Below are 27,240 nucleotides of genomic sequence, written 5' to 3' on the forward strand. Positions count from 1 at the left end.
GGGCTCGGGAGAGGAAGGTGGTAGTCAGGGAAAGGAATTCCAGACATAGCCTGTTTCTGTAATGAGGCACATGGCCTTTGAAGTGTGATTTGGATTTAGATGATGGATGAAACATCAGGGAGATATTAGCAAGGAATCGGTCTCGTTTCAGCTTTTACCAGGACTTTCTCTTCTAGCAGTAGCGTTCGTATCAGCTATAAATTCTAGCTAGCCATTTAATTCAAAAATGCCACAGTAACGCATATGGAAGGCTTCAAATAAAAATAGCACAAATCAAGAAAAAAATTATATGGCTAACATTAAGGATTTAACATAGCAGGGGATGGGGACAGCAATCAACACTAGAAATAAAATGTTCAAAAGCAGTAAAACAATGTAAGCTTTAAACACTGTTTAAGTTCTCTTAAGACATTCTTCCATTCTTCCAGTATTGAATTGTTTATGTCTACCATGCAGAGAAAAACAGAACTGCTAGCATCCACAGGATGCTGAGAGGCAAACACTAGCTTGAGATAGGATTGTGTCCTTGAGAAAAAACAACTATCTTTTTTTACCCAGATGAAATTTATCCTCTTTTCCCAGTCTCTACCAAAATAACCCTCTGAAAAACAACTGCTCTCACTTTGTTTCACAAGGGGACCTTGAGGCAATCGCTTCATCCTAAAATAGTGGGTGAGCTTCACGAATAGATGCAGACGTTGCTGTGTAGCTAAGGTGAGGGGAAAAGACAGCTTAGAGGGAAAAAAAATTAAATACCATAATATTCTTCAGTTCCTATGTGTGTATGCATCAATATGGAGGAAAGGCTACTGATTCCCCTCTGATTATGAGGGGAATTCATTCTCACACGAAGCATGCTATCTCCTGCCTCCATGTCTCCATCTGAGCATATTTTAACATCAGTGCTGAAAACCCCACTTGCTCTCGTTCAAGGGTTCAAAAATTCACCTTCTTAAAAAAAATACATTCTTTTCAGTCTTGCGCAGATACACCTAGCCAGCAGCTTTGTATTTTTTGCCTACGTTTTCTACTCTCTCCTTCTCTCTCTAATTCATAATCAGAAGCGCGGAGGAGCTGGAGCCAGCTGCTAGGAGCAGAATCTTGTGACCCGTAGGATATACTGGAAACTGAGACAGGAGAAGAAGGGAACAGCCTGCCACTGCCTCCACTCGACAGTCATTCTCCTGTTCCTAAGGCATCTTTTTCAGCCTTCCATCCACGTCCCTCAACCTGCACAGCTTGAATGATCTTTTGAAAGAGCACTGCCCTGGAGCTGAACACAGGCTACATGAAAGTCTTGAAAAGCCAGCGTGCACCATCCAGCATCCCAAGCACTTCCCTCCCCTCCCACAATTTAGTTGAAGCAGTAATAATAAACGTTACTGCCTGCATTTCGCTGTGGTGGGGATTTTCACACATTAGGCTTTTCTAATTCCATTTGCATCGACTTTTACAAAATGTTTCTCTGAAGAGCAGAGATTACCTGTTTAATACATGGGTTATGTGTGGGCTTATTACAATTAGAAATTCATCAATAACCAAAAAAAAATAAATAAATATTATAATCAGAAACACAGAGAAGAAAATAAAGCAGGACTTTTTTAGGTACTTTGATCAGTAAATGACATAGTGACACCCTGCAAAACCACATTTCTGCTTACTCCATTCTAGGCAAGATTAACTTTTCCCCCCCCAAATTTAAGTTCTAAAATACTAATTCTGTATTTCAATAGCTTGATGATTTAGGACTTCTTAAGTCTTAAATTCAAAACACGTTTTGCATGTAAATGTTTCACTCTTGTAGTTTATGCTGAAGTACAGGTACATACAGCAAACATTACTATTTTATTCAAAACATCATGGAAAACAAAACAAAACAAATGAGGTCCTTCTGCCAAAAACAGCAGCATGTTCATCCTTTCTGAGCCTGCCCTCCAGTATTGAAAGAAGCTACAGGACACCAGCTAGGGCTCACACCTTCCCTCTGCAGAGCAGATGCATCTCCCACTGCTGTTTTTGCCATCCATATTTCCTGACTAAAGACTCCCAATCCCACCATATTTGCACACATGATCCTCTTACTTCAGAAATGTCTACACTGCCTCATTGCACTTACTTTTCTCCTACATTTCACCTTGCCCTAGAGCACATTTCATGGGTTTTTGCACGTTTACACAGGAACACATTCAGTTTCCAAAGAGGTTATTTCAGTAAAAATCTCAAACTCTGCAAAACTAAAATAAAGCTGCACTTTCTGGTGATGATAAAACAATGTTAGAGTAAGAGAAGAAATCCACAACCATACCTTGATTCGTCGTATGCTAACCACTGCCTCGGAAACTCTCTCAACAGCCGCAGGGAAGAAGAGAGTTACTGTCAGTCTCACTGCACCATACAGGGACACTGCAACGAACACCCGGCTGGCGGAGATAACATTGCCAAGTAGTACATATGCCATGAAAGTCATGAACACTGTTATTTTGCTCGCCACGAAGAAAGAGGCTAAGTTCAGTCCTCGAAGGTAGGAGCTCTTCATAACCATGGCAATCTCCTTCCTAAAAAATGCAAAATACAAATATTCACATCAATCCCTCTCATCACAGATGCCCTCACCAATAGGATGAGGGAGACCCCACTCTCAAGATTACACTTCTATGCCCTTTCTTCCCCTTGCACCACCCCAACTCGCATGTAAAGAACTGTACTCAAAAGTAACTGTGAAGTAAGCACAGCATATGGCAAATAATAAATGATCATTTAAAAGGCTTAGGAATGAGGAAAACAAACATTTAAAATATTTAATATTTTGATAGCTCCTCGAAAAAAAAAAAAAAAGTATTCTTTAGGGACATAAAATCAAAATACTTTCTTTTCCAGTTTTGGTCAAACTAGCATTTTAATTCCAATTCTAACCTTTCGACTCTTTCTAGATGGTGTACAAGAGCAAAGAGGAAAAAAACTTCTGTACAGTAGCCAAGCATCCAGCAGTTCCTTATCCTTCCAACATAAAAATCCAATAGAGTTCAGTCACAAACTCTTGCTAACATCAATACACACTCTGCAACCAGAAGAACATAACTTCCAGAACATGAGGAGTTCACCTGTGGCCCAAGCATTTACCACTTCTCAGTGGCTGTTCCTCAAGCTGGATCACAGGATTTGCAGTATTTCCTTTGATCTCTGCCTAAATCCTTCCTGATTTGGACCCCATGCCTGGCTTCCACTGCCCTGGGAGTTCTGGTTTGTAATTCAGAAAACACAGGTCTGCGAGGCCAGCTGTGCTGCCCACCATTTCCTCAGCTACCTAGTCCCTGATGTATGGCACAGACATAAAGACCCCTGCAGCAACCAATAAAGCTGCTGATGCATATGTTTTCTATTTTCACTTCAGTTAAACTCCAGTTTCCCCTTCTGTATGACTCAAGTCCAATCCTCAAAATGTTACTGCACTATCTACAATGTGGCTACCTTCAGGTTTAGCTTCTTATTAAAATAAAAGGTTTCCTTTATCAAGAGAGCCATAACAATTTGCTCCTTCCCCATATAGTCTCATTTTACCTGAAGTGACACAGAATTTTACTTAATATATATATTAAGTAAATAATTTTTTCTCAAATAAATATTTTTCTCAAATATTCTGGCAATTCTTAGGGAAAATCTTAATCACTTTGATGACCTTCCACTTGGAACTACATACAAAGATTAGGAAGTCAAATGATGCTTATACCACTTGAAGTACAGTCGGTTCTCACTCACGGAGAGAAGGATGCACGATGTACTACTAGAAAACTAGTTAAGCAACTTTCACACTGTACTTGCCAAATTGGCTGAATTGACAGACTTTCAAAGGATTTCAAAGGCATTTTTTTCAGCTTAAGGGCTCACAATCTCTGATCTCTTCCAGAGTACGGTGAAAGAACATTTGTACGTAAACTATTTGGATTGGGTCTAATTCAATTACTTCTACAATCCTGGAAGAAACTCTTTTCCCACTCTCTAATAGTCCTTAATAATCCTCTCGCTATCTGTGGATAATCACCCAGTCCTTTGTGCTATTCTCTGTAAGTATCAGATAATTACAGCCCACCCATAGGCCGTATATGATATACTACGCTGTCTTACGGCACTGAGTTGTATCAAAGGAAACCAATACGGACAGCCTCAGGAAAAAAACAACAGCAGAGGAGTTCAGATGTCATCGTAACAACTACCAAAGGCCACTGTGGAAGTACTGAGCAATAATCATGTGGATGAATTTAAGACTTCTAACAGTTTGCCACTGAAAGAAACAAAAGACGGCTCAAGATGTGCTTTGGTAGAGCTCGTTTCTCTCCGTCATTAAATAGGAAATCTCTAATCCTAACGAGACATTGAATTTCATAAGGTGAATACTCCCACTGAGGTAGCTTTCAATAAACAAATACACTCTCTGGCTCCATGCAAGACAGGGAAGCCTTCAAGCAATCAAGAGTATTCACTCAGCAGAGGATCCTAGATATACTGAAGAAGAAGAAAGAGCATTTTGTGCGTGGGAGGAAACGTCTCAGGGAACATTAACAAGTCTGCAAACCTGCACATGTATGTAAAGGAAAAAAAAAATCGATTTAAAAAACTGAACCCCAAATAAATTAATAATAAATAAATGAAATCAGAGAATCTAAGGCAGAATAGCAGCTCATATGTCGGAGACAGACTTAACATGAAAACTAAGTGATGGGAAATGCACACCTGAACTCCTGTCAAGTAAAAGAATAAGTAGTGTTGAAAAACAAGTTTATGAGTAGCTTTGATCCAGATTCTGACAGACCTCTAGAATGAAATGACTCCAGAGCCAGTTGGCCTTGCCAGCTGAACAACTCGAGAATTTCTGAGCTGCTTTCATTCTGCCCTCCACCCTTTCCAGATGGTTTGAGCAATACTTCAAAATGCAGAAAGTAGAGTAGTATCTGAGGATGCTATTCATGTAGGACATAAAGTCAGATTCCACGTATTTCTCAGAAGAGAGAAGTCTGCTTATCGGTTCCTTTCCATTTGTTTAGAGGACTGTGAGGATCTTCAACTACAACTATCTTATTTATCAGTTGTTGTTCTTAAACACAAATGTAAAAGGAAACATTAAAAAACACCTTCTATAACTATCAAAGGATTTTTTTGTCTTCCCTTAGGAAGGGAAGTTTCCTTCTCTTCTATCCCTTAGGACGTATTTTCATTCCTTCACTCTTGCTATAGAAAGTTTAAAAAGCCAAAAAAAAGTTTAAAAAGCCAAAAAAGTTCAAGGAAACTTCTCTCCACAGCGTTTATTGGCATGTAAAAATGGAAACAGATACAGATCATATACCAAGCCTTATTTTTCCAGGATTACCTTCTCAAACCACTCACAAGTTCCGCAAATGATTTTTCCCAAGCATACATCTTTATTATCTTCATGCCACTTATGACTTCATTCATGGTTCTAATCCTGACATCTGTAAACGCAGCTGTCTTGCTTCTGTAAATAGCAGAAAGCAAAAATTCTCAGATTCTCAAAAGAAGAGAGACTGGTTATAATCATATAATACACTTATTTAATTTTTTGCTCTTATTTCTAGAGGGTTCACATAACCACAATTCCATTAAAGAAGCTTCCTAAAACAGTATCTTGCAGATGACACACAGCGGACAGATTTAGTATGTCTATCAGTATTCCTGGCATTCTCTATCCTCAGGGAACTGTCAGTTGATTCATATTCAGAATACTATGTCAGTGTGCAGCAACACGTGGTCTTCCTTAAACAACGTATTTTTGTATTAAAAGACACAATAATAAAACTGCCAAATACTAAATTTAGAACTAAATTAAAAATTGAAAAATTATTATTTTTTAAAATATTGTCATTTTCAAATTTCAAGCATTCTCAAAAGGCCATCTTGATTTAGTTAAAGAAATAGGCCTTGGCTTGTGTCTTTTTAAGGTTAATTAAAGTAAAGACTACTTAGAGCATGAGCTATAATTTAGAAGAAACAAAAACCTATGTAGATTTGTTAAGAAATAGTATTTAAGTGTTAATTGTAATTAATGCTGAATTCAATATATATATTCTAACCTCACATTATGTTCGCACTGATAAACTATAATATAATTAAATAACAAAGTCACAGTATTAATTAGGAAAAAGCATTGAAAGTTAGAAGCCATGTAATAAATGCATAAACCATGCTAATAAACCATATTACAATTCTGAATTCATTCACGTAGATAAACATACTTAGCACATAATAAGCTATCACAATCTTTTTTTCAATAAAACTCATTTTTTTCTATTAAATTATTTGTATCTAATGAAACTTGGCAACCATATTAAAAAAGAAAAAGTTAAAAAACTCTTTAGAATGGCTTGCTTGGTTTTGACAGTTTAATTTGATACCCATAAGGTTTTTCTGGTGCTCTGGAAAAAATAGCCACAATCAAAGCACATCAGAAGAAAGTTTAAAAATGATAATCAGTCCCCTGAAGTTCTAACTTCTCAGCGCCACTGATCTATAAACATTGGGATGGCTAAATAAAATGTTAAGAAATAATTGCATAAGAAAACTGATATGAAATAATGGGAATTAGTCCTAAGGTGTCTTGCTATGACTGAGGAAGATCGGTTACCCTAACCCAACCTTACTGGCATGGAACTAGAGCATCTTTTCTAAGTTCTTTTTCTCCTCTTCTGATCATGTTTGACATGACTGTTCCACCTATTTTTCCTCAAAAAAAAATTAAAGAGCTTTAAATGACAACATTCCAATTGCATGGCAAAGCACTTTAAGAGTTGAGTTCTTCTGAATATATTAAAAAAAAGGGTCTTCAATCCAATACTCGTACTATTTCTCAAATAATATAGCATGTCATGTGCATTTTGTACAACATCTAGTACTTGTGGAGGTATAAGGAATACCGTATCATACAGAGTCTACCATTCTGCAGGACACTGAATCTATTTCTACAAACTCCTACAGCTAATGGGAGAAGCATCTGTATCATAAACTGGTGTGGACATGGGTTTATAATACCAGGTCACAAGTGCATTGCTGAATAACAGCACAGATTAGCTGCCATGCTGAGTGTGCCTGGATTTTAGCAAAAGCTTTAATCCTTAAATCACTTCTTCATAGAATGATTTCCTTAAATCCATGCAGATTCCCAGCAATTGTCATGTGAACGTACAAATCATTACAAAGCTGGAATCCACTTCAGTTTTTCCATTAACTCCTTCTGCTCACTGAGCATTCGTGTTTCAGAAAGATACAGAGATCTGTGCACACATATGCAAGCAAATGCGTATCAAGTTAACAAATTATTTCCCTTGCTCTGCATCCAATAAAGTGGCTGTAAATAAATGGGAAACATCCCAAAGAACGTTACAATGCCACTGGCTAACTTTTGGAATACATACCTTATAGAAGAGATTTTTGCCACTTGTTGTTTGACCCTGGACAAGTCCCTTAATCTCTTTGTGCCTCAGTTTCCCATCTGTAAAATGGGGACAATAATGCTTACCACTTTGGAAGAGCACTTTGAACACCACTGATAAGGCACTATTTAGGTGCAAAGTATTTAAACTGTTGACATTAAAATTAAAACAAAACACAAAAAAGTGAAGTAGCTTTATACATATGCATGCACAACACATATACAGTGAAAATGCATATGTAAGAATATATTGAAAGTGTCCTACTAACAGGTTTTATCATAAATAAGAATTTGATGGAGAACACCAAATGACTCATTATTTGAGAAATAGCATGTGAGCATAATAATTGAAGTGATTACAAACAGGGAAATCTGTGAGTTGGTCTAATTTTGTAATTCTCAGTTCTCTCTTCATACCTAGCCATGCAATGGCAATGCCAGTCTCAATACTTCTGGAAAACCTGTCTTAAAATACAACTTGAAAACAAACAAACAAACAAAAACCACCTTACAGTAACTCACTAAGAAGTTTTACTGATCTGAAAAGCTAGAAGAAACCGACTCACCCTGAACAGAAAAGCAACAAAGATGCATAAAACTACAAAGCATATGAGTACCTGGTAAAGGAACATTAAAAAATATTTCCATGTAGAAATACTTTATCCTGACTTTAGAAAAGTCAGGATGCAACTAGAACATGATTAATTATACAAGAGAAGGAAATTTAGGAAGCCAGAACACTGAAGATAATTCAATATTCCAACCTGAGTTAAGTCATTTTTTAAGAGGAAGTTACAGAAAAATAAATTAAATTTGCCTGACAATGGAAAACTACTGCAGGCTCATTTTATACATCCACAGTCTCAAACCTTATAGCTAGAAACCTCACAGCTGGCATCGAAAACATTGCCATAATTCTGTTCTTCCTTTCTCTCAGTTCCTTCCCCTTTTTCCTCTCTGCATCTTTTTCTTGGAGGAGAGAGCAAGATTGTTAAACACAAAACTTTCAGAGTTTTCTGCTGCAACTCCTGTATCTCAGTAAGTCAAACTTAAGGCAGGACTGACATGTTTCCTTTGTAGTAACCGCTCCTTAAGCATCAGTGCAGGAAGGCAAAATTCAAGGAGTTATGCAATTCTATGCCAAAAATCTGCAAGGTAGACGCTAAAAAGCTACAAGGTAGCTACAGAAAGAGCCCAGTTCTTTAATACAATGGATGTGTAAGAAGTGCCAGGTATTTTCAGCATCTCTGAAGTAAAGTCCACTTCAAATCCCTACACAGGGGTTCAGAAATTTCACATTAGTAACTATGAAAAACATTGACAAAAATAAAAGGCAAAGGACAAGACCTCACCAAATGGGAGCTGATCTCAGAGCTGTACGATAACTTCATCTAGTCCTCAGCCAATCCAGCAGGCACAATTTCAAACCCAGGCCAGAAAATACCTACAATCCAACACAAGCAACCTTACCTTAGGGAAGAAAAAAGCCTCCCAATGCAGGTTTGTACAGGAAGAAGAATAATCAGAACTGCCATTCCTGCGAGACACGATGGGCCTATTTCCATCCAGAGAAGCACAGTTACTGCTACAGCTTGAATTGGTCCAGCCCACAGGAAGTGCAAGAAAATTGTTACCTAGGCAAACACATAAGAAGCAAAAATCAGCTTTCGGTCTTAGCTAAAACATTAAATCCTAGTAACATGAAGCTGAGAAAGCACCTTTGCCCGCAGCAGGTACTAAGGCATTCACTCAGAAGACAAATTACCACATTGACCTTCTCGTATCTACATGCACCAAATTTCTTTAAGCTCAGGAAAACAGCAGGAAAGGATTAAATGGGCAAAAAGGAATGTTTTAAGTGAGTGTTTCTTTTCCTACGATATTTGAGAAACAACAACAAGAAATGTTCATAAGAAACACCTATCACCAGCTGTAGACAAAAGCTCAAACCCCACCCACGACTTCTTCATTTCCAGCCCCTTGGAAAGATCTGTAAAATTCTTACCTGATCAAATTTGTTCACGTCATTTGACAGAAGATTTACTATTTGGCCAGTGGTCGTTTTTGCCATAGCTACGTTACTGAGACGCAGTGCCTAAAAAAAAATCAAAACAGTCCCAAATTGTCACAGCTCATGTATACAGCACAGCACACTGATACTTAGAAGACTCAATACACAAATACAACTCTGGGGCAAAAAGGTTTTGCCTGAGAGCATCTGGGCACCATCGAAAAACCTTGGATCATGTGTTGGTTTGGTTCACATTCTGAATAAAGTCCTGAAGAAGAACACGTAAAAAAAGCCTAGACAAGGACTTCAAGAACTCAAATGTCATAAAAAACACCATCTTCACTTTCTCTGAAGTGATTAAAAGTGGGAAAATACCAACATAGCAAGTTGTTAAAACTGAAAAAAAAAGCTTGTAACTTTTCGTTTACATTGCTCTCGCACCCACATTATGAACCACAGCACAAAATGAGAACAGAAAACTCAACCTGAAGACCAAACTAAAATCAGAACAACGTGTGGCCAGTCAAATAATTCTGTTTTAAGTGGAATTCCTGGCCACTCCTTAATAACACCACAAGCTGTCTTCTGTTTTTGTAAATCAGTTAATGTCCCTTCACAAAGTATAAGCATTTCCTTTGTTCATAGCTCTTGTAAAATCCTATGATTTCTGGATTTTATTAAATTAAGCATGTGTTATGAAAGGCCACAATAATAAATAAATATTAAATAGTTTCACAGGCTGATAAGTAGGTTAATCAGTACAAAATAGCATATGATTTAACAATATCCCCCCAAACATCTTATCTATAAGCATGCAGTCAGGGCGTTTCTGCAGAGATCCAAACTGAGATAGCTCAAAGATGCAGATCGCTGCCTGCTTCCTTCCATACCTGCCACTAAGAAAACACACTTTTGCAGCACAGTGAAATACCAAACAAAATGTGCTTCGCATCTTCCTGGACCAGGAATAGTTCACGCCCCAAAAACATTTCGCTTTTTTTCGTGGCACACTTCTACTTTCCCTTTCCACTACTCATGGCTTAAAATAAGGCTTTGATCATGACACTTCCAAACGCACGCTGAACGTAAGGACTACAACTGAAGATTAATTAAAGCTAATACCTTTTTAAAAAGCAGCTGTAAATTGAATTTACGTTTTCTTTTATGTTTGCCAATTTTCTGGTTTCAGCACAAAGATCTGCTTCATTTTCTGCCCATAAATTTGACATACGGATGTCTTTCCCAGCAAGCAAGCTTTCTCAAACACAACAGGCTTTAATTATATGAACCAATGAGAGATGTTTGTACTCTTTATGTCTTAGTTTAAACTCTATTCTTTCTTTCAGATGAAACTGTGCAGGCCCAATTTCAATGTTGTAACCATTCTTTGCTTTCTGCGCTCTCATCTCAGTGTTTTAATCTCTCCCTGCCCCACGTTGTTAATTCAAAAGCACAGGAATAGGGGAAAAAGTGAACACGCAAAAGAATACTGTAACTATTCAGTCAAATCACTCCTGACACCCTTCTGGTTGCTTCCTATCTCAACTACCTCGCGGCTTAAACTGCTTTAGTGTTTATTCTGAACCTGGAAGAACTTGCACAGTTTCACTCTTCAAAAAAGTCAGCAGCCTTCCATACACAGCCTTTGGTTTTAAAACAGAATTGAGCCATGCAACAGATCCCATTTGCATCTCTTCCCATGTGCATCACCACTGTTTCTTAGTGATGACAAAGTATCTCGGAGTTTGAATACGGGCTGTTTGCAAACAAGGTAAGATTTTTAACTTTCTAGGAACCAAAAAAGGGCTTAAAGTTAAGAATGACCAGCATCTTAGGTTCTGTATCAAGGGTACTCTCTCATCCAACCCACTCATCCTCACAAATCCGATGTTCTATTTACTACATTTAATGGTCACCACAGAAGTGCTGGTAAATTAGCATCCAGATTTTTTCAGAAGCATCTAGGAGGATAAAGACAACGTATGACCTATCTCCAAACCTCAGATAATGAAGACAGCTGATTAGTGTTATTAGTAAGGTTTATCAGTGTTATTAGGAAGGTTTATCAATGTTCTGCCCGACCTCAGCCTTAACCCTCAGGAGTAAACATTTATGAGATGAGGGGAGATTAATTTTCCATTTAATCACATCCCTCAAAATAAGGGTGCACGTTACGAACACTTCTTTTCCAAGCTTCCGGGCTTCTCAGCTAATACCAACACTGCAACAACCAAGGCCGCTATGTACGGATTGCATGAATTTCAAACTGTGCTGCGATAATCAGTTTAGTAAATTAATACCTTAGAGATATGTTTATGTACAAGAAAGCAGTGTGCCATCTTAGAGCTGAGTTCCCAGAGGATAATTTCCAAGGTAGCAGAAGAGGGAGGAGAATAAGTATGTGCATGAAAAACAATCGCTGCTTCCAGTGGGGCCGTTTTTACCCTCCCCACTTTACTGCTTTGCTCAGAAACTTGACGTGACCTGCAGCAGCAGTCTTAGGTGGACGGCACCTATGTTCAGTGGCTAAAATAACATGATTTTTTTTTTTACATTCTAAATAAGGTTTACACTCCTGATCCTTTACTTAAACTTCTGTGCTGAGGCAAGCACTGGCAGGTCACTATCCCAGTAGCACTGAAGCTGGAAGACGGGACATGTTGTTCCCTTCCAGCATCCCCAGCAGGGACTGCTTGCTTAGAAGTGGAGACAGCCTCAGCGGCTTGGGTGCCTGTGAAGAAGCATCCCCTGCAGCCTGGAGGGGGCAGCAGCAGTCCTGCAGCTCACAGAACTGATCCCAAGCACCCAGAGAGGGAGAAATCCCCCTGACCTGCCGAGCGGGCAGTTCATAAACTCGGCAAGGGGGAGAAGATCAAACAGCGAAGCAATTCCCTGGCAACTAAGCGTGCCAAAGCAGACGGTGACAGCCAAGCACAAAGTCCTTCCTGGGGAAGACACTTGAGGGCTCAGCAGGTGACAGGCAGGATCCAGCACCTCCTGGTCCTTCTGCCCTAGGCTGGCCACCTCCTGCTGCTCCAGCAGGTGAAAATCAGCAGCTCCTCCCAGACTTTAGGGCCAGGATAACTTACCACCTCTTTCACTACAAGGACTGAAGTGGTCATTCAGACACGGTATTGATGAAGAAGGAGCAAAAAAAGCACACGGGTTCATTTAAGATCAATGTATACAATGAGTAATTTCAGTGGAATTGCAGGAATGAATACAACAAACATATTTTTAGCCTTCCATCTCAAACGAAATAGCAATCAAACGCCAAACATTTGCTTACCTTCCGATAAATCATATGACACATAGCTACCCTCAGCTTCATGCCAGCCCGCTGTACATGATAGAAGTATAGGTGGTGCATTATAGCCAGAATAAGTGTGCACACAGACAGAGCACCTGCGTAGCAATACGCAAATTTCAAAGCTACCTCATCGTAGTTTTCAAAATAATTAATAATTTTTCCCAAAAGTATCGGTTGAACTATTTTGAGGGTTTCCTAAAAGAGAAAGAAAGGAAAAAAGTATAAGCAATTTCGTATCGTAACACGCTACCCAACCTGGTGCCTGGGCAAATAAGAGTCAAGTTCCTGCTGCAAGTCACACCCCACATTATTTGGTCTTCTTTAAGCTCTGAAACATCAGGCCAATTTTTATGAACATGATATCCAAAACAAAAATGTTCCACATAAAAATTTGGATGAATCTTTAAAAAGAACTCTCTCGATTACCAATAAAAACTTTGATGCTATTAAAGTTACATGAGTATATACCACAGTAGCGTTTTTAAAGATGACGTAGTGCGTCCTTTACAACCACTTACGCACAGCAAAAAAAGAACAACCTCTTCTACAGGACATCATCCCACTCAACATAAAATCCAGCCAAGCATTACAAAGCAGGTCAGATGGCTTGTCATGTCTCAGAAGTATTGCGCTGAAATCGGTTCTCTGTTCCAAGTCCGTAATCCTGCAGTTACAACTCACTTTTTCAGTTTCAAAGAGCTGCAGCTCTTAGAAAAGAGAGTATTTTTGAGAGAGAGTACAAACGCTACGGGTTCTCTGAACAGCCCAGTGTGAAATCACTGCTATGAATCACACAATCTCGAGAGGCCAAATTGCACATCACTGTTAGCTAAGAAATGTGTTGTGTCGCATTTTACACCACTTACCTCAATCATTGTGAAAATTCCAAAAACTAAATAGGATTTCCAGTAACAAAGAATTATCGCTTTTGTTAAATGGGGTGTTTTTCCTCTCTTTTTTGCTTTTTGCACCTCTTTATCCCAGTACCTGACAAATAAAAGGCAAACATGCTGGAGGACAGAAGTAAAACCGTAAGGCAATTACCTGGAATAAAACAGTTTCAGACTTGCAGCAAGACTGCCATGATCACCTTTATACTCCACATTCCTTAAGAAATTAATAAGATAACAGGTAGTCATGTTTCCTCGTCCACATAAACACATTGCACTTTGTATAACAGGCCTATTTGTTCTCCTATCATTGCAAACAATTTGCCACTGTTGACTACTACTGCCTTTGACGTATTTGCAGCTGATGAACCCTTTCTTTCTTTGTTCTCCTCTCAGCTCAAGCAGCCAGTCACCTTCATTAAGAGCCTGTCATCGTATGATCTCCAGACTAAGGGCTGAACAGGGGCAGCACGGAGTACCATAGGTTCTTGCTATGAACTCTATAAGCCGGAATGGTTGTGGTGTCTTTCTCGTGTCTGACCTTTCTCGTGTCTGACCCTTCCTCGTCTCCACCACGTGCTTCCAGGAGGCTGAGCAGACGAGGCACCAGAGCAAGAGGAGCCATCTGCAGCAGCTCCCTCACTTCACACTCCCCACGGCTCTCTGAAAGCGAGGATTACAACAGCGGAGTGGCAGAGGCCTTTGTGTTACCATGTGCCTACCCACAAGCAGGACACAATCTGTTCACATTAAAATCAAAGACAGGAATAACAAGCACGACTGCTCAGTTACATATGAACAAGAAGAACCAGAACCTAAGCAGCCTTCTTAAAGCACGCTGTTGTCAGACAAGACGTCCCCCCTTGTTCCTGGAGGCTAAGTATTTTCTGCCAGGCTCTCTGACCTCGCTAGCTTGAGGGCTGAAATAAGTCTAAGGCATGAAAGCCAAACTTCTTATTTTGCAACCCCACACACAAGTTTGAAGCACGCAGTACAGATAAGGAAACATAACTGATTCATTTTTACTCTCTTTTTTTTGTTAGAAGGATTAGAGCTATTGTCTAAATCCTTCACAATCAGAACTGAATCTGCGTAGGTTCTGTTTGCTGGCCAAAGAAAAAAGGCTGCTTCCTTCAGTGGCTATTTATGAAATTATATTCTTTGCTTCTTGGCCAAGCGCACTAAGGAATAAAAAAGAACAAAATATTTTCGGCATGCTGTGTTTTCTACCGCTTCCTGCCTCATGGAAAGTGTGTGCTTTTACTGTAAGAATCACTGGAAAGTGTTCGCCTTCCTCTACAGTGAACTCCCTGAACCGCTTCACGACACATCCTTGGAGTTTGGCAAAGATCTCCTGCTAGAAAGATGTTAAAAGCAGCATTCCTACGAGTTGGTCACCTTCCCTCTTTCTTCAGCCACAGCAGGGTGATGTCGGAACTGGTCATAACCTTTAGTTTCTGGACTCTCTTTACTCCTTAGGAGCATTTTCTTGTCTCAACCAAACCATTAGGAAAGTTGATTTGTTTGACATCCTTCAGCACAAGGGCAAGGCCACGTTTTTATTAATATAAAGGCCACCCTCTTCACTACAAGAGATCTCTTCTTCTGATGGTATTTAACAAAAGATTGTTTGATGACCAAAAACCTCTCTCAAGAGGCAAGGTTCAAGATAATTTACGTAATTTACTATTCTTGGGAGATATTTCACTGTTAGTAGAAAAGAAAGAGAGCCTTTTGGGTCCATGATGACATGAACCGGTAAGCAGTCTAGGAAAGGGTATTTTATTATAAAATAAAAAGGGTATTTTATTATAAAATAAAAACACCCCCTAGAAGCATGCTTTTAGATGTACATGACGTCCAAGGCATTTTACCCACTCTGTCAAAAAGTGGTGTATCTTCAACAGACATATGTTTACGTACACATGTAGAAAGCGTACACAGTTCTCAGTTCAGTTTGTTCTCCAAAACAACGAGAATATTTTTCCTCACTTTTATGAAGAGCGTTTTTTAAGGTTTTCATAGCTATTCTTCCACAGACCAGAAGGCTTGGATTCATTTATTAAGGATTAGAGCAATAACAGCTGATAAAAAAATCATCTTTTTCAAGCATTCTGCAAAGTGCCCAGACAAATTACAAATGATAATAATAGGAATATTCTAATGTCCCTTCGTTATGTATGTAAAGAAATGAAAACACTTCCATGGTATCACCTCTAAATACTACTCCTAACTCTCCAGCATTTTTAACAGTAGACCTTGTTAAACTTTACAACAGCCTCTTCAAATTTTATAACACGAATAAAACCTCACCTTCCCCACCTGAAATACAATGAAATAGAACAATGACTCTCCTTACCACTGCAACTCCTCTCCCAGCTTCTCTGAGGAATCTTCTGGCAGCACTTTATACATATCATCTTCTTCAAGTTTCCGTTTGTGGCCAATAATAAATAAGGGATTCAACCACCTGTTTAAATGCAGATTATTAACAAACTGATCAGCAGACCACAACAGCAATTTCTTTACATGTTAATTTCATTCTTTTACCCCTTTCTTCCCTTCTCTTCTTGAGCATCCCTCAACATCCTCACATTTTACCTCATTCGTCTTCACAAACCCTAAAAAGTCATCCCCAAGCAAGGTCCTGAAGTTGTTCAGACCCCACAGCACTTTACTCCCAGGCATCCAGGAGATGCACGACAGAAAGAACAAAAGCAACAACATCACCCATAAGAAGGAGCAAAAGCGAGTGACATCTATGAAACATTCATGCCTGAGAGGGAACAGGGAAGCTAGAAAAACTGCAGTTTGACACTTATCTTGTATTTCTGAATCTGTGCTATTTAGTTTCCTGGAAAAGTGTGAATTTTAGCTCTCGTGCTTGTTCCCTTGAACTATTTGCCAGGTTGGCAAACACAAACAGAACCAAGATGTCAGGGATGGACCTGTTTTGGGAAAAAACATTTCTTGCACTCGTGACAAGGTGTATGTCTGGTGTCGATTGCCTGTCAAAGTTCAGTTTCTGATGCCTCATCATTTCCCTACTTCACCAACACGGTTTTTAGAAGAGCACCTGGCGCACTGCATGAAGTGTATTATTTTCTGGAAGGCGTGCATGTGAGAATTCAAGGCTGTGATGGTTTACAACGAGGGCATTTATTTATTCCCAGCCACAACAGTGGTTACGAATACTCATCAACTAGCTTTGCATTTCTTGCTCGGGCATGCTCCAACTTAATGTTGTACGCTGGCTTATGAGAAGTTTGTTGTTTAGTGTCCGACAGGGTGGTGAGGAAGGATGAATGCTAGAAGAGGGGGCCAGAGAGTTTCTTCCAAGGCAGAAGTGTCACAACAACCTTTCTCACAGGCCCCATGGCACGACTACGAGACAGATGGGATCAATAATATTTCTCCTTCGGTACTGAGCATGTCAGCGCACAGCATTTGCGTGACTCATCCAAGGATTAAATCTATCCCTAAAGTACCATCTTTGATGCTTAACAGCCCTTTTTGAACTCTTGGAAGGAGTACTGAAGATCTGTATCATGTGAGAGCTGCTAAGTCCTCAGCGCACGTTAAATGTACGCTGAGGAATAGAAGGTCCTTGTCAGGCAAGTCTTGTGCTTGGACTGTATGGCCAGCACAGCATCAGGGCCCAAATCACCGCCACAACTTCTCTAAAGAACAGCCACGGGAAACCTGTGCAGGTTTCAGCCCGCTCCTGTGGCTGATACCAAGTGTTCCTCCTCTTGCAGCATCTGTACCAGCTCCAGCGTACTCCCTGAACAAGCCAGAGGGCTGCTTTCTGGTAGAATAGGTTAGGGAGCATATAACCTTCCCCAGCTCCTTTGGCATCAGACCCATGATGAGGCTGCACTTGCAGGAAAACACAGAAAGAGCACAGAAAGACTGAGACCCCACCTGAGAAGTGACTGATGAAACAAAACAGTCTCAAGGCTACAGGATTGCCAGAGCTCACCCTAGCTCATCCTTTGGCCTTAAACTCTCCAAAAAACTTACTGACGGTACCTGTACCTCCTCTGAGCACGTTTGGTTTGCAGCAAATCTCTCCTCTGCCCCAACTCTACATGGTTCACATTAATTAAATAATGTATGTCCTATGAGACTTAATTTCCAAATTAAGTAGCAGATGGAGATAACAGTGGAGGGTAAAAACTGCCAAAATCTCAATTTTTTAAGACTCTTAGTTCCACTCAGAAGTACCACAGATTCAGGGCTTCTTACATCTTTCCATTAGTCAAAACTATAATCCTGAAAACAATCATATGTTGCCCTGTAACATCAATTTTAACATCTAAAAAGGCTACGGAAACCAACCCAGACTGTGCAGAAACCCATGGTAATTCATTTTGTGACTCATTTAATTTTTTGGACAACATGGCAAAGACTCGGAAGCCCACAAGTTATGGTGAGATTAGGGAAAAAAAAAGCATACTAAAATAAGTAAATTAATTAATTAAACATCTCTGAAAGAGTTTCTGTCCAGCGGAGCACCAAGCACGCAGCCAACACTGACACACTAAAACATTACTTTAGATGTTGGACGGATGCAGCAGGGTAAGTCATAGTCTTGTGCTTTGTGGTCTTGCTTTGATTCTTACACCAACCTCAACTAAAACTTTACTTCCCCAAAGCCTCATAATTAACAGAGGGATGATGGTATTACTTTCACTAGTCTGACTCCCTTCATACAGATTGGAAAAATACTCAACATCTTGCAGAAACCTAAAGCAACCATCACTCTTCATCTGATCAAGTAAGCAACAGCTATGTACACTTCCTTCTTCTAATATGCAAATAAAGTTATGTACTGGAATATCTACCAGAATCGTTTATAAATAGTTTTTGAGCAATGTAAGCTCCCTATACATCTGTGACACATACCTTTGATTACACTTGCTTGCTCTCTCCCACAAAGTATTGATCTTTATGAGGTCTTGCTAAAAAGGTTTGTTGTGTTACTGTAGACTATACTTGAAGATCTTTGGAAGACAGTTAAAACATTTTTTCTTTTCAAATTATGTTTAGTGCTTGAAGAGCTTTCAGCCCAAGAACGAGGTCTTCTATTTACCCACCCCATATTTTTGGTACAGCAAACACAGCTCAAGTTTCTCACTGATGTGTCCTAACTTCAAGCTGGAAGGCCTACTTTCAGACAGGAGACTTGACATTCATATGCAGTCATTAAAGGAAGAATTTCCATCGGGAAGCAACACACGAGGGCAGATTGCACCACGTGCAATTCCCTATGCCGAGAGCACTGAGCCCATTTTTTTCACACAGCCCGTGGTTACTCAAGTCACACGTTCCTAACAGGAAAACGAAATGGGCTCTTTCCTTGCCCGAAGGCTCAGTTAAATTAAGGAGTGCTGTAAGAGGGCTGTTAAAGGAAGTTGGAAATAGAAGGCAGTTGCCAACAGAAAGAATATCCCTGCAACCTTAACAGTCCGACGTAGCCATAAAGGGAAGACCGCTCACTATAGTGGTGTATCTGTTCTGCCCAAAAAGATATCATCTAACATTGATCTCTTCAAAGAGGAGAGGGAAAGGCCTGCAGAAAAGTAGAATCTGTCATGAACACAGGAAGTACACAAGCTACATTATTCTTTAATAAAAAAAAAATAATAATAAAAAAACAAACCCACAAATATTAAGACAACTTAGAAAAAGGGAGGGAATATATAGACAGCGATGCAAACTACTCCCTTCATCCCAAGCCCATAAAATGGGCTCACTACTCATGTCTGGCCTGAAGAAAGATGCCATGTGGTTGGTAGGAAGAATTTGCACCTTAGCCTCACATTTCCCTATTCAGCTTATTCAACTTGAACAAAAATAGGTGTGTTTAGTCATCATCTTCAGTTTCAATGGGTACTTTCCTGTTTGCTAAATATTTGGAATAATTATTTGGTTCTGATATATCAGCCAAGCAGCACCTCCTTCTAGCCACTCTTTTGAAACGCGGCGTGCACACGATGCCTTTCAAAGAGCACAGCCCGAATTTTTGCTAGCATAAACTACACGTGCAAACGGGAACACTTGGAAGAATCCTGAGTACCTTTTGTTCTGCAGGGAATGCCTCTGTTCTATCAAGACGATTAGCTGATCAAAGACACCAGCCTGGAAAGAAGCCCAGAGTTAGGCCCTGTGACTGCCAGGATGCTGATGTCACCAGGCACACAGATTGAAAAAAAAAGGAAAATAAAACCCACTTGGCAACCTGGTGCAAACCCAAGAGACGGCCAACTGGAAAGCAGTAACTCACTGCTCTGACCCCAAAAAGCCTTCCTCCTCTACAGCAGTACCTTGGGCACCGATAAAAATATAAAGCCATCCATTTCGGAACCGACAAAGACCGTAACATAAACATTCGCTTCCTGCATCCTCCTGCTCCTGGGCCCTGACATTACACGCCCTGTAACATTACAACGCCGTCAACCAGCCACAGTTTACGTGGTTGTTCAGGAAAGCGCAATTTTTTTTACCAGCTGTAATTGGAACAACTACACCAGTACTTGGGAAAGACTCCACAGGGTCTGCAGAAAAAAGGCTAAGAAATAGTTTTCTCACAGAAATAGTTTTCTTACCAGAGTAAGAGAAGACTCTGCGGGGAGGTATCGAGCTTCCTCACCACCACAGCACGGCAGAGCATCAGGCCCTGCTGTCCCAATGGCAGGCTTGTTATGCAATAGTCATGCTACTCTGCCCAATTCATGAAATAAACTTCCTAAATGCTTCTAAATTAGGTTTGCTAGCGTCCCAAAAGCATGCCCTTTCAGCCAAGGAAGATATACACTACTGGCAGGTAGACTAAACTAACCACAGCGCCTGACCTACCAGCCAGGCCCGACCTACCCACAGCCTTGTCTTCAGCCCCCTCTCAGACCAGCCAGGGCAGCATCCCCTCACTGCCAATGAACACCACTACTGACACCCCAATTGGGGTACTGATGGGGGTACAGTGAGGGGACTGCCAGGACAGGGGCACCCTCAGCTCCTACACCCCTCTTGCTGTCCCCCCACAGTTGCACCTAAGTCACTCGCTGTGACATTATGGCACCCTCAGCTGCGCGAGCCTAAGGTTTGGCTCTCACCAGCTTCACAAAAGCCTTTCCTTCATCACTGGACCAGTTAGAAAAAGGACCAAGTAGACTATTTTTCTGATGAAGCAATTCGGACTGAAATTACAAACAAAAGGAAAAAAAAATGAAGTTGAACTTCTGGGTAATTTTACAGTGCCCAGTAAAAGCCACATCCTGTGTACTCTCACCAGCTAATTCCTTAAGGAGGTGGTTTACAAACTGCGTTTTCCCCATTCCTCTTAAGCCTATTTGTGCATTACATTACAAGCATCATCTGTTTATACTCAACGTCCAGTTACTTTTCAAGAGTTGCACAGGAGAGTCTTTGTTTACCCAAATTCTTCCATGGCACCAGGATTTCACCTTCTTGAGCAGCTTGGAAGCACTACTTCAGCCACTAAACTCCACAGGAACACACATTTCTCTCTATTTAACAACACATTTTGGATCCTTTTTCTTTGGTTAAAAAAAAATGGCGTTTCCTCACGGGACCTTTTGATTACAAATGCACGTTACTTATCCTCCACAGCTTACCTCAGGTGCCTTTCTGTACTGATCACTACCCAACTTCATTAGGTGACTCCAGCAGGCCTACGTGCTTGCTCATAGCCCAGAGGAGCACTGTTGGGGTGGGATGTACAGACAGAAGGACACACACAGTCTTATTTTGCAGGAAATCACAGATGTCACCACACCATGGGATTTATTTTCCTACGCTATCACTGTTTCACATGCTCACCCATTCTCTTCAATAAACTGCCTTTTCCCACTTCCCCTTACCAAGGTAGACATCTACATTGAAATAGACACAAGAATAAATTCCGGTATTTCTTCAGGTGGTTTTCAACCACTGCCTTAGCCACAACTTCCCTCCCCTGTTTACTACAGCTTAAACAGTAGGTTTTCTTACTGCTTGCAATAGAAAAAAATAGAAAAACAATGAAATTAATTCAAAGTCGTGTTGATCCCAAAAAATCCTTTACAATGCCAGGCTGTATTAACCTTTGCTATTCAGCTTCATGTTGTCTTCTGCGTGGTTGCTTTTTCACAGCGCAGTGTAAGCAGCCAAGCTGCTGCACATCCACTTACCGATGCTGTCAGCATTTGATTGCACTTATTGCAGGCTATTTTCATGTTGTTCATCTCCACTGCCAGGTACAAAATATCTGATTACTGTAACATACTTCCTGAAAGTCCATATGGCAAGAAGTACAAACAGAGTGAGGGACATAAAAAAAGAAGAGAAAAAAAAAACAGGACGCACTGCCTTGCTGTGGCTGCTGTTTTCTGTAGAGCCTGGGAAGAGGGAATGGAGGGCAGCATTACCTTTAACTATGGCACTCCAACGAATTCAAATTATTAAAATATTGGTTCAAAATCTGGCATCCACGTGCAAGGGAGAACATCAGATGTACCAAAAAATTGATAAAATGGTCTCAGGATTATGCCTTGTAATGATAAATTTAAGTACAAGCTACTTATTGAAGCAGGGCCTAAGTAGTTACACAGAGCAAACAAAGGGAGTTCATCAACTTAGCAGAAAATAATTGGTCATCCAAACAAGTTTTTAACCTCAGATTAACCAACTATCAAAGCAATTTAGTTGGAATGGGCAATTTCTTAACCATTTTAAAAATACAACTGAAAACCATCATTGCTCTGTTATATATACGCATGTACGTACGTGCTTAACAGAACAAAAAGCAAACACCACCACCAATAAAAACCAACACAATCCATCAAACCCTGAAACCAAAGTTACTCAGGAGGTCTACAGTTGAGCATAATGGTCTCTGATTTCAGTTTCTGAAAGAAAAATGCAAATGATGAAACCTGATGATGAATCAAATGATGAAACCTAATGGCAGCAATTCTTATATTAGCTTCCTTTTTTACAAGTAGTGGTAAGAGGGAGAAATAAAATCACTTATGATTCACACTGATCTTACAAGTGGTTGGATGACACGGATACAAAAAAAAAAGAAAAAAAGATTATGCTTTTTGAGTTGCTTGTCTCCTTCACTCTTACGGCGTTGAAGAATTTTCTAGAACTGAGCAAAAAAATCATTTTGGGGAAAAAAAAAAAAAAAGGCCACACAACAGTACAATGCGCTCCTAATGTTGTTGTTTTGCAGGGATTACAGCAGGGACTTTTTCTCAGAAATGGTACAGCAAGCTTTACCTAGGTCATTTCAAAGGCAAATAGCTTCAGTGCTTTGTTATACTTAAATTGTTCATCTAATTGTGTATCTAAACACAGATACTTACTGCAGATAGCAAATGCCAACATTCCTATATTGTGTACACACTTGCCATAGTTGACATAATCTATACATAAACTATGATTGTCAAGCAGGATTTTCTTCTTTATAATTCAGTTATCTTGCAATAAAACACGCAAAACTTATAAATGGATGCAGTAGTTCATAAAACTGATTCAAATGTGACTACAGGTAATTTAATATCTAACAAGTGAACAAACGAGGCTTTTTTAAATAAAAAGTTGTGTGTATGATCCTCAGTCTTCTTTCAGCTGGGAGGAAAAAAAGATAAATGTGTTTGATTTCACTCTCTGGCTACTGAAAATGCATTCTCTGTTCATCTATACTGAAGATGTTCACGTATTTGTTTAGAGTTCCCTACAGTACCACAACAGTCCTGCTAAAAATAATAATAATAAAAAAAATCTTCTACCAATAAATGAACTAAAGAATAGCTATCTCAGATCTTTTTGAAGTGGAAACTGTTAGGAATTATTAACCTGTTGCATTCTGAGTGGAAATTCACCAGATATCAGGGCAGATTATCGCATACATCACAAAACCTGATGCTGCTTGATATTTTCACTTGTTACCTGCAGTGAACTTAAAATCCTCACAGGCAACACAATTCAACTGACACCAGAAGGTGCACCCACCTCTTTTACCAGCAGCATTGCCGGACCTTCCTAGAAAGGCAATACATTCATTTTCTAACTTATTTCAATGTAAGGCAGGATATGCATTTGAAGGGAGCCAAGTCCCAGGACTAAAATACAGGTGGCACCTCCTCAGAGGCCCACCTGAAGCAGTCCGGGGCCCTCCTGACTCTCAGAGGAAGAAGTTAAGAGAAGCGTGTAGCTATTTACAGTGGTATGAGAGGGGTGCCCAGCACGACTGTATTGGGTCAGACAAACAGCTACACATTGTGCAGCCATCACCACAAAGCTGGGTACCTCCCTGTCTGTGCCTACCACACTCTGGCCGTGCTTAAAACCAAAGATACGTGTTTTTTTTTTCTTCTCCCACTATACTACAACTCAGACTGGGGAAGAGGCCTTAGATGTTTTGTCCTTTTCCCTAAAGCCCTTCCTTAGTACGCCGAGAGCAATGCTGTCAGACACCCAAAAGTGTTAAAACAGTTACTTACTCCTTGGAATTGTAACTGTGCAGAAGCCATGGAAGAAGTTTTCAGATGTGTCACTGCTAGGCTGTGTCAGATAATTACTCTTATTAATACATTGAACTGTAATTGTTAAAAATATAATAAATTATAAGTATGTGAAATTTAACAGGACTTTACTTTCTTTTACTTCTCTGAACAAAAACACTGGATTATCTTTTTGGGGTGTTCCAGCTTGCTCTCCCTTTCACATTATTAATGGCCTAAAATTTATCCAGCCTTTCAAAAATCTTGTTGTAGCATGTTTTATACCTTAATATTGAAGCGGATTCAATGCCTGAACAAAAGACAGCCTAAAAATCCAACTACTGTACAGCTAGAACTTCTCTGATAATTCAAGGGAGCAAATAATACACATAAATACGAGTACACTAGCTACTAATGAACATGCAAACTCGAAGACAGGATTATAGTTATAAAACAGAAATACCCTTACTGTACGCAGTTATTAATTTCATAATCCTGAACCCCCACAGCAAGAAAAAAAAAAAGATGTGAAAAGTGCTAGTCTCAACTTCATAAAGTATGAAGTCTAAAGCATTTCAATCTCAAAACGCTTTCCACAGCAGAATAGCTGTCTAAACACGAACAACACTGAACTGAATTGCCTGGATTTTAGGTCCCTCTGAGAAAGAAAACAAATCCTCCTATCAATCCTTTGAAGACCTAATTCTCACCAGCAAGCTGAGCCAGCAACAAAATAAATCACGTAGATGAAGTAAATCAGAAATGTGAGTGCTGCTAACTACGTAACTAGCAGCCAGAGCTCCAAGAAGTTTGGTGAGCATGGGAACCTGGGACTCTGAAGGTCAGTAGATATAGTAATAACTTCAATATCCAAATAAGTTCAAAATTCAAAACAACATTTTGTGTTTTAGTAATCTATACTATTATATATAATTCACTGAGAGAGATGGAAAACAAGAACATTTTGCAACTACCCTCATCTTCATACTTCCGTTGTAAATGTTTTTTTATTCTCATAACATCAAGACTAGCATTACACAAGGGGTGCCCTGTAAAATAACAATATTCACACACAATTCAGATGCTCCTCTTTCCCATGAATGTACTACTAGAGCATTTAATGTTCATCAAGCTCATACTTGTCAAAGTCACAACCCCAAAAGCAAGAAGACAAGCTTTGAACAATGGGAGAAGAATGTGTCTTCAGCCTACACACTCATTACCTTAAGTTTTATAATTCAATGAAAACATGACTTCTTTTCTTCCCCTGTGAGTTTGATCCTGTTCCTGCAAGGCTGAATAATTTTAGCTTTTCTTCTACACTGCTGGCAACAAAAGGGGGGGGGGTGCTTCCTTACAATGGCAAAACTGCACTTTTGAAGCTTTTTTGGGGGGAAAAAAAAGAAGAAAAAAAAAGGAGGACCTTTGCCAAGCTACCTGCAATGCCCTACCTTCTGTCCTTATTGCCAATAAGCAGCCAATGCCTGGGATCTGGAGAGCAGAGCAGGCACACCTGAGCAACCACAAGGCAGTGGCTGCTGCTACATCCCGGACAGCCCTCCTTCAAGCACTGTTTGAGCACCCACTGCTGTGAATTAGACTGCTCTGAAGGCTTGACAAAGAGCACACGGGGCAATTTCTAAAGCTTCTCCCCTTCTTCCAACCCTTTTTGCAAAGCAGTTTTATGCCACCACCTGATGAATGAGGCATGTCACAGACTGCAAAGCGTGGCCTCCCTGGACTTTCAGCAGGCCTCTCACCCCACGTGCACGTGCAAGGGGTTCCACCTCGTCCTGCCCTTTGCACGCTGCGAACCCACATCCGTGGCTGGGGTAAGAGGAACCCCGTCAGGTGCTCGCCTCGGATGCGAGACATTTAAAGTATTCTGATCTCGGTGCTGAGCAACGCGTGGCGATCGATTAAAAAATATATATGTAAAACTAGGGTGACAGAAGCAGCAGCAGAACACAGCCCACTTCCTTTTTTGCATCTAGCGGGGCTGGTTTTGGCAGAAGCGGCGGCAACACCGCAAGATCCCAGCAAGGGCGAGCGAGGAGCCCCGAAGCAGCCCAGGAACGCGAGGTGGCCAGCACGGGCTCTCCCCTCTCGGCCGGGATTTCCTTGCAAGGTGGTTTCCAGCACGGGCATCCTGGCGCTCAGAAAGAAAGCGTTAAGGCACAACTCCGACCTCGGGCATTCCTACACAAGCACATAACCACTTTTTTTTTTTTTTCCCTCCCCCCCTTTGAGGACATATCTGCGCTAGGAATATTTCAGCCAAGGATGAGCCGGGACTTCTCCCATCCCCCAAACCTTCCCTGCACCTGCTCGTGGGCTCGGCGAGGGTTTTGCTCCCGTCTTTCAGAGCTTTCCAGGAGCCCTCTGTCCCCGTGTGCCTCCCCCAGCAGCCCAGCCCGGCGCCCTCCCGTGTCCTTTCCTATTTACACTCCCCGGCAGCCGGGCCGCCGTTTCTCGCTGCTTTAACCCCCCAACACCCACATCGGCACCGCCGACCCCATCCCCGCCTCTCCCCTCCTTCCCCCCGCAAAAAAAAAAAAAAAAAAAAACACACAAAAAAAACCAACAAAACGAAACACAACACAACCCCTCCGCGGCGCTCACCAGAAGAAGAGCCGCGAGCAGAGGTTGGCATCCCGCAGCGGGTTGGGCTTCTCCTCGCGGGGCACCGCTTCCATCGTGCCGCCGGCCGGCCGGCCTCCCCCCCGCCCTGCCTCCCTGCCTCCTGCCCACCCACCCCGCACGCAGCCCGCGGCAGCCGCCGCTCTGCCGCCGGCCGGCGCCGTTTCCGGGAGGGCCGGCAGCCGCCTCGGCCCTCCTCCCGCCGCACGACGCCTCCTGCCGGCCCGGCTCCCCCGCCGACACCGCCCCGACACGAGGCCGGGCGGCCTCGGGGCCCCGCGGGGCCGGGAGCCGCGCTGGGAGCCCGGCAGAGCCCGAGCCTGAGACCCGGTGTCACCCCCTGAGCCATGTCCCCAAGCACCACGTCCAGCCTCTCCTTGAGCACCCCCAGGGGCGGTGACTCCACCGCCTCCCTGGGCAACCCGTCCCAGTGCCTG

At 41.1% G+C, this 27,240-nt stretch overlaps 1 protein-coding gene across 2 annotated transcripts in view; it reads right to left on the reverse strand.

Moving 5' to 3' along the window:
* ABCC4 (ATP binding cassette subfamily C member 4 (PEL blood group)) overlaps positions 1–26,884 on the reverse strand; it is a 148,625-nt gene extending 121,741 nt beyond the window's left edge. The window contains exons 1-8 of one of the 2 annotated variants that reach the window (XM_084282236.1): positions 26,786–26,884; positions 16,009–16,119; positions 13,626–13,746; positions 12,739–12,954; positions 9,444–9,533; positions 8,909–9,072; positions 5,363–5,488; positions 2,306–2,555 (exon numbers count right to left, since the gene is read on the reverse strand). In XM_084282236.1, coding sequence (XP_084138362.1) covers positions 2,306–2,555; positions 5,363–5,488; positions 8,909–9,072; positions 9,444–9,533; positions 12,739–12,954; positions 13,626–13,746; positions 16,009–16,119; positions 26,786–26,859 — 1,152 coding nt within the window. In that variant the 5' untranslated portion in view covers positions 26,860–26,884. The remainder of the gene's footprint in view (positions 1–2,305; positions 2,556–5,362; positions 5,489–8,908; positions 9,073–9,443; positions 9,534–12,738; positions 12,955–13,625; positions 13,747–16,008; positions 16,120–26,785) is intronic. The other variant, XM_084282237.1, reaches the window with a different exon arrangement.
* Positions 26,885–27,240: the final 356 nt, after the last annotated feature.

The sequence above is a fragment of the Netta rufina genome (assembly GCF_964035555.1).
Source record: "Netta rufina genome assembly, chromosome: 1".
NCBI classification, from domain to species: Eukaryota; Metazoa; Chordata; class Aves; order Anseriformes; family Anatidae; genus Netta; species Netta rufina.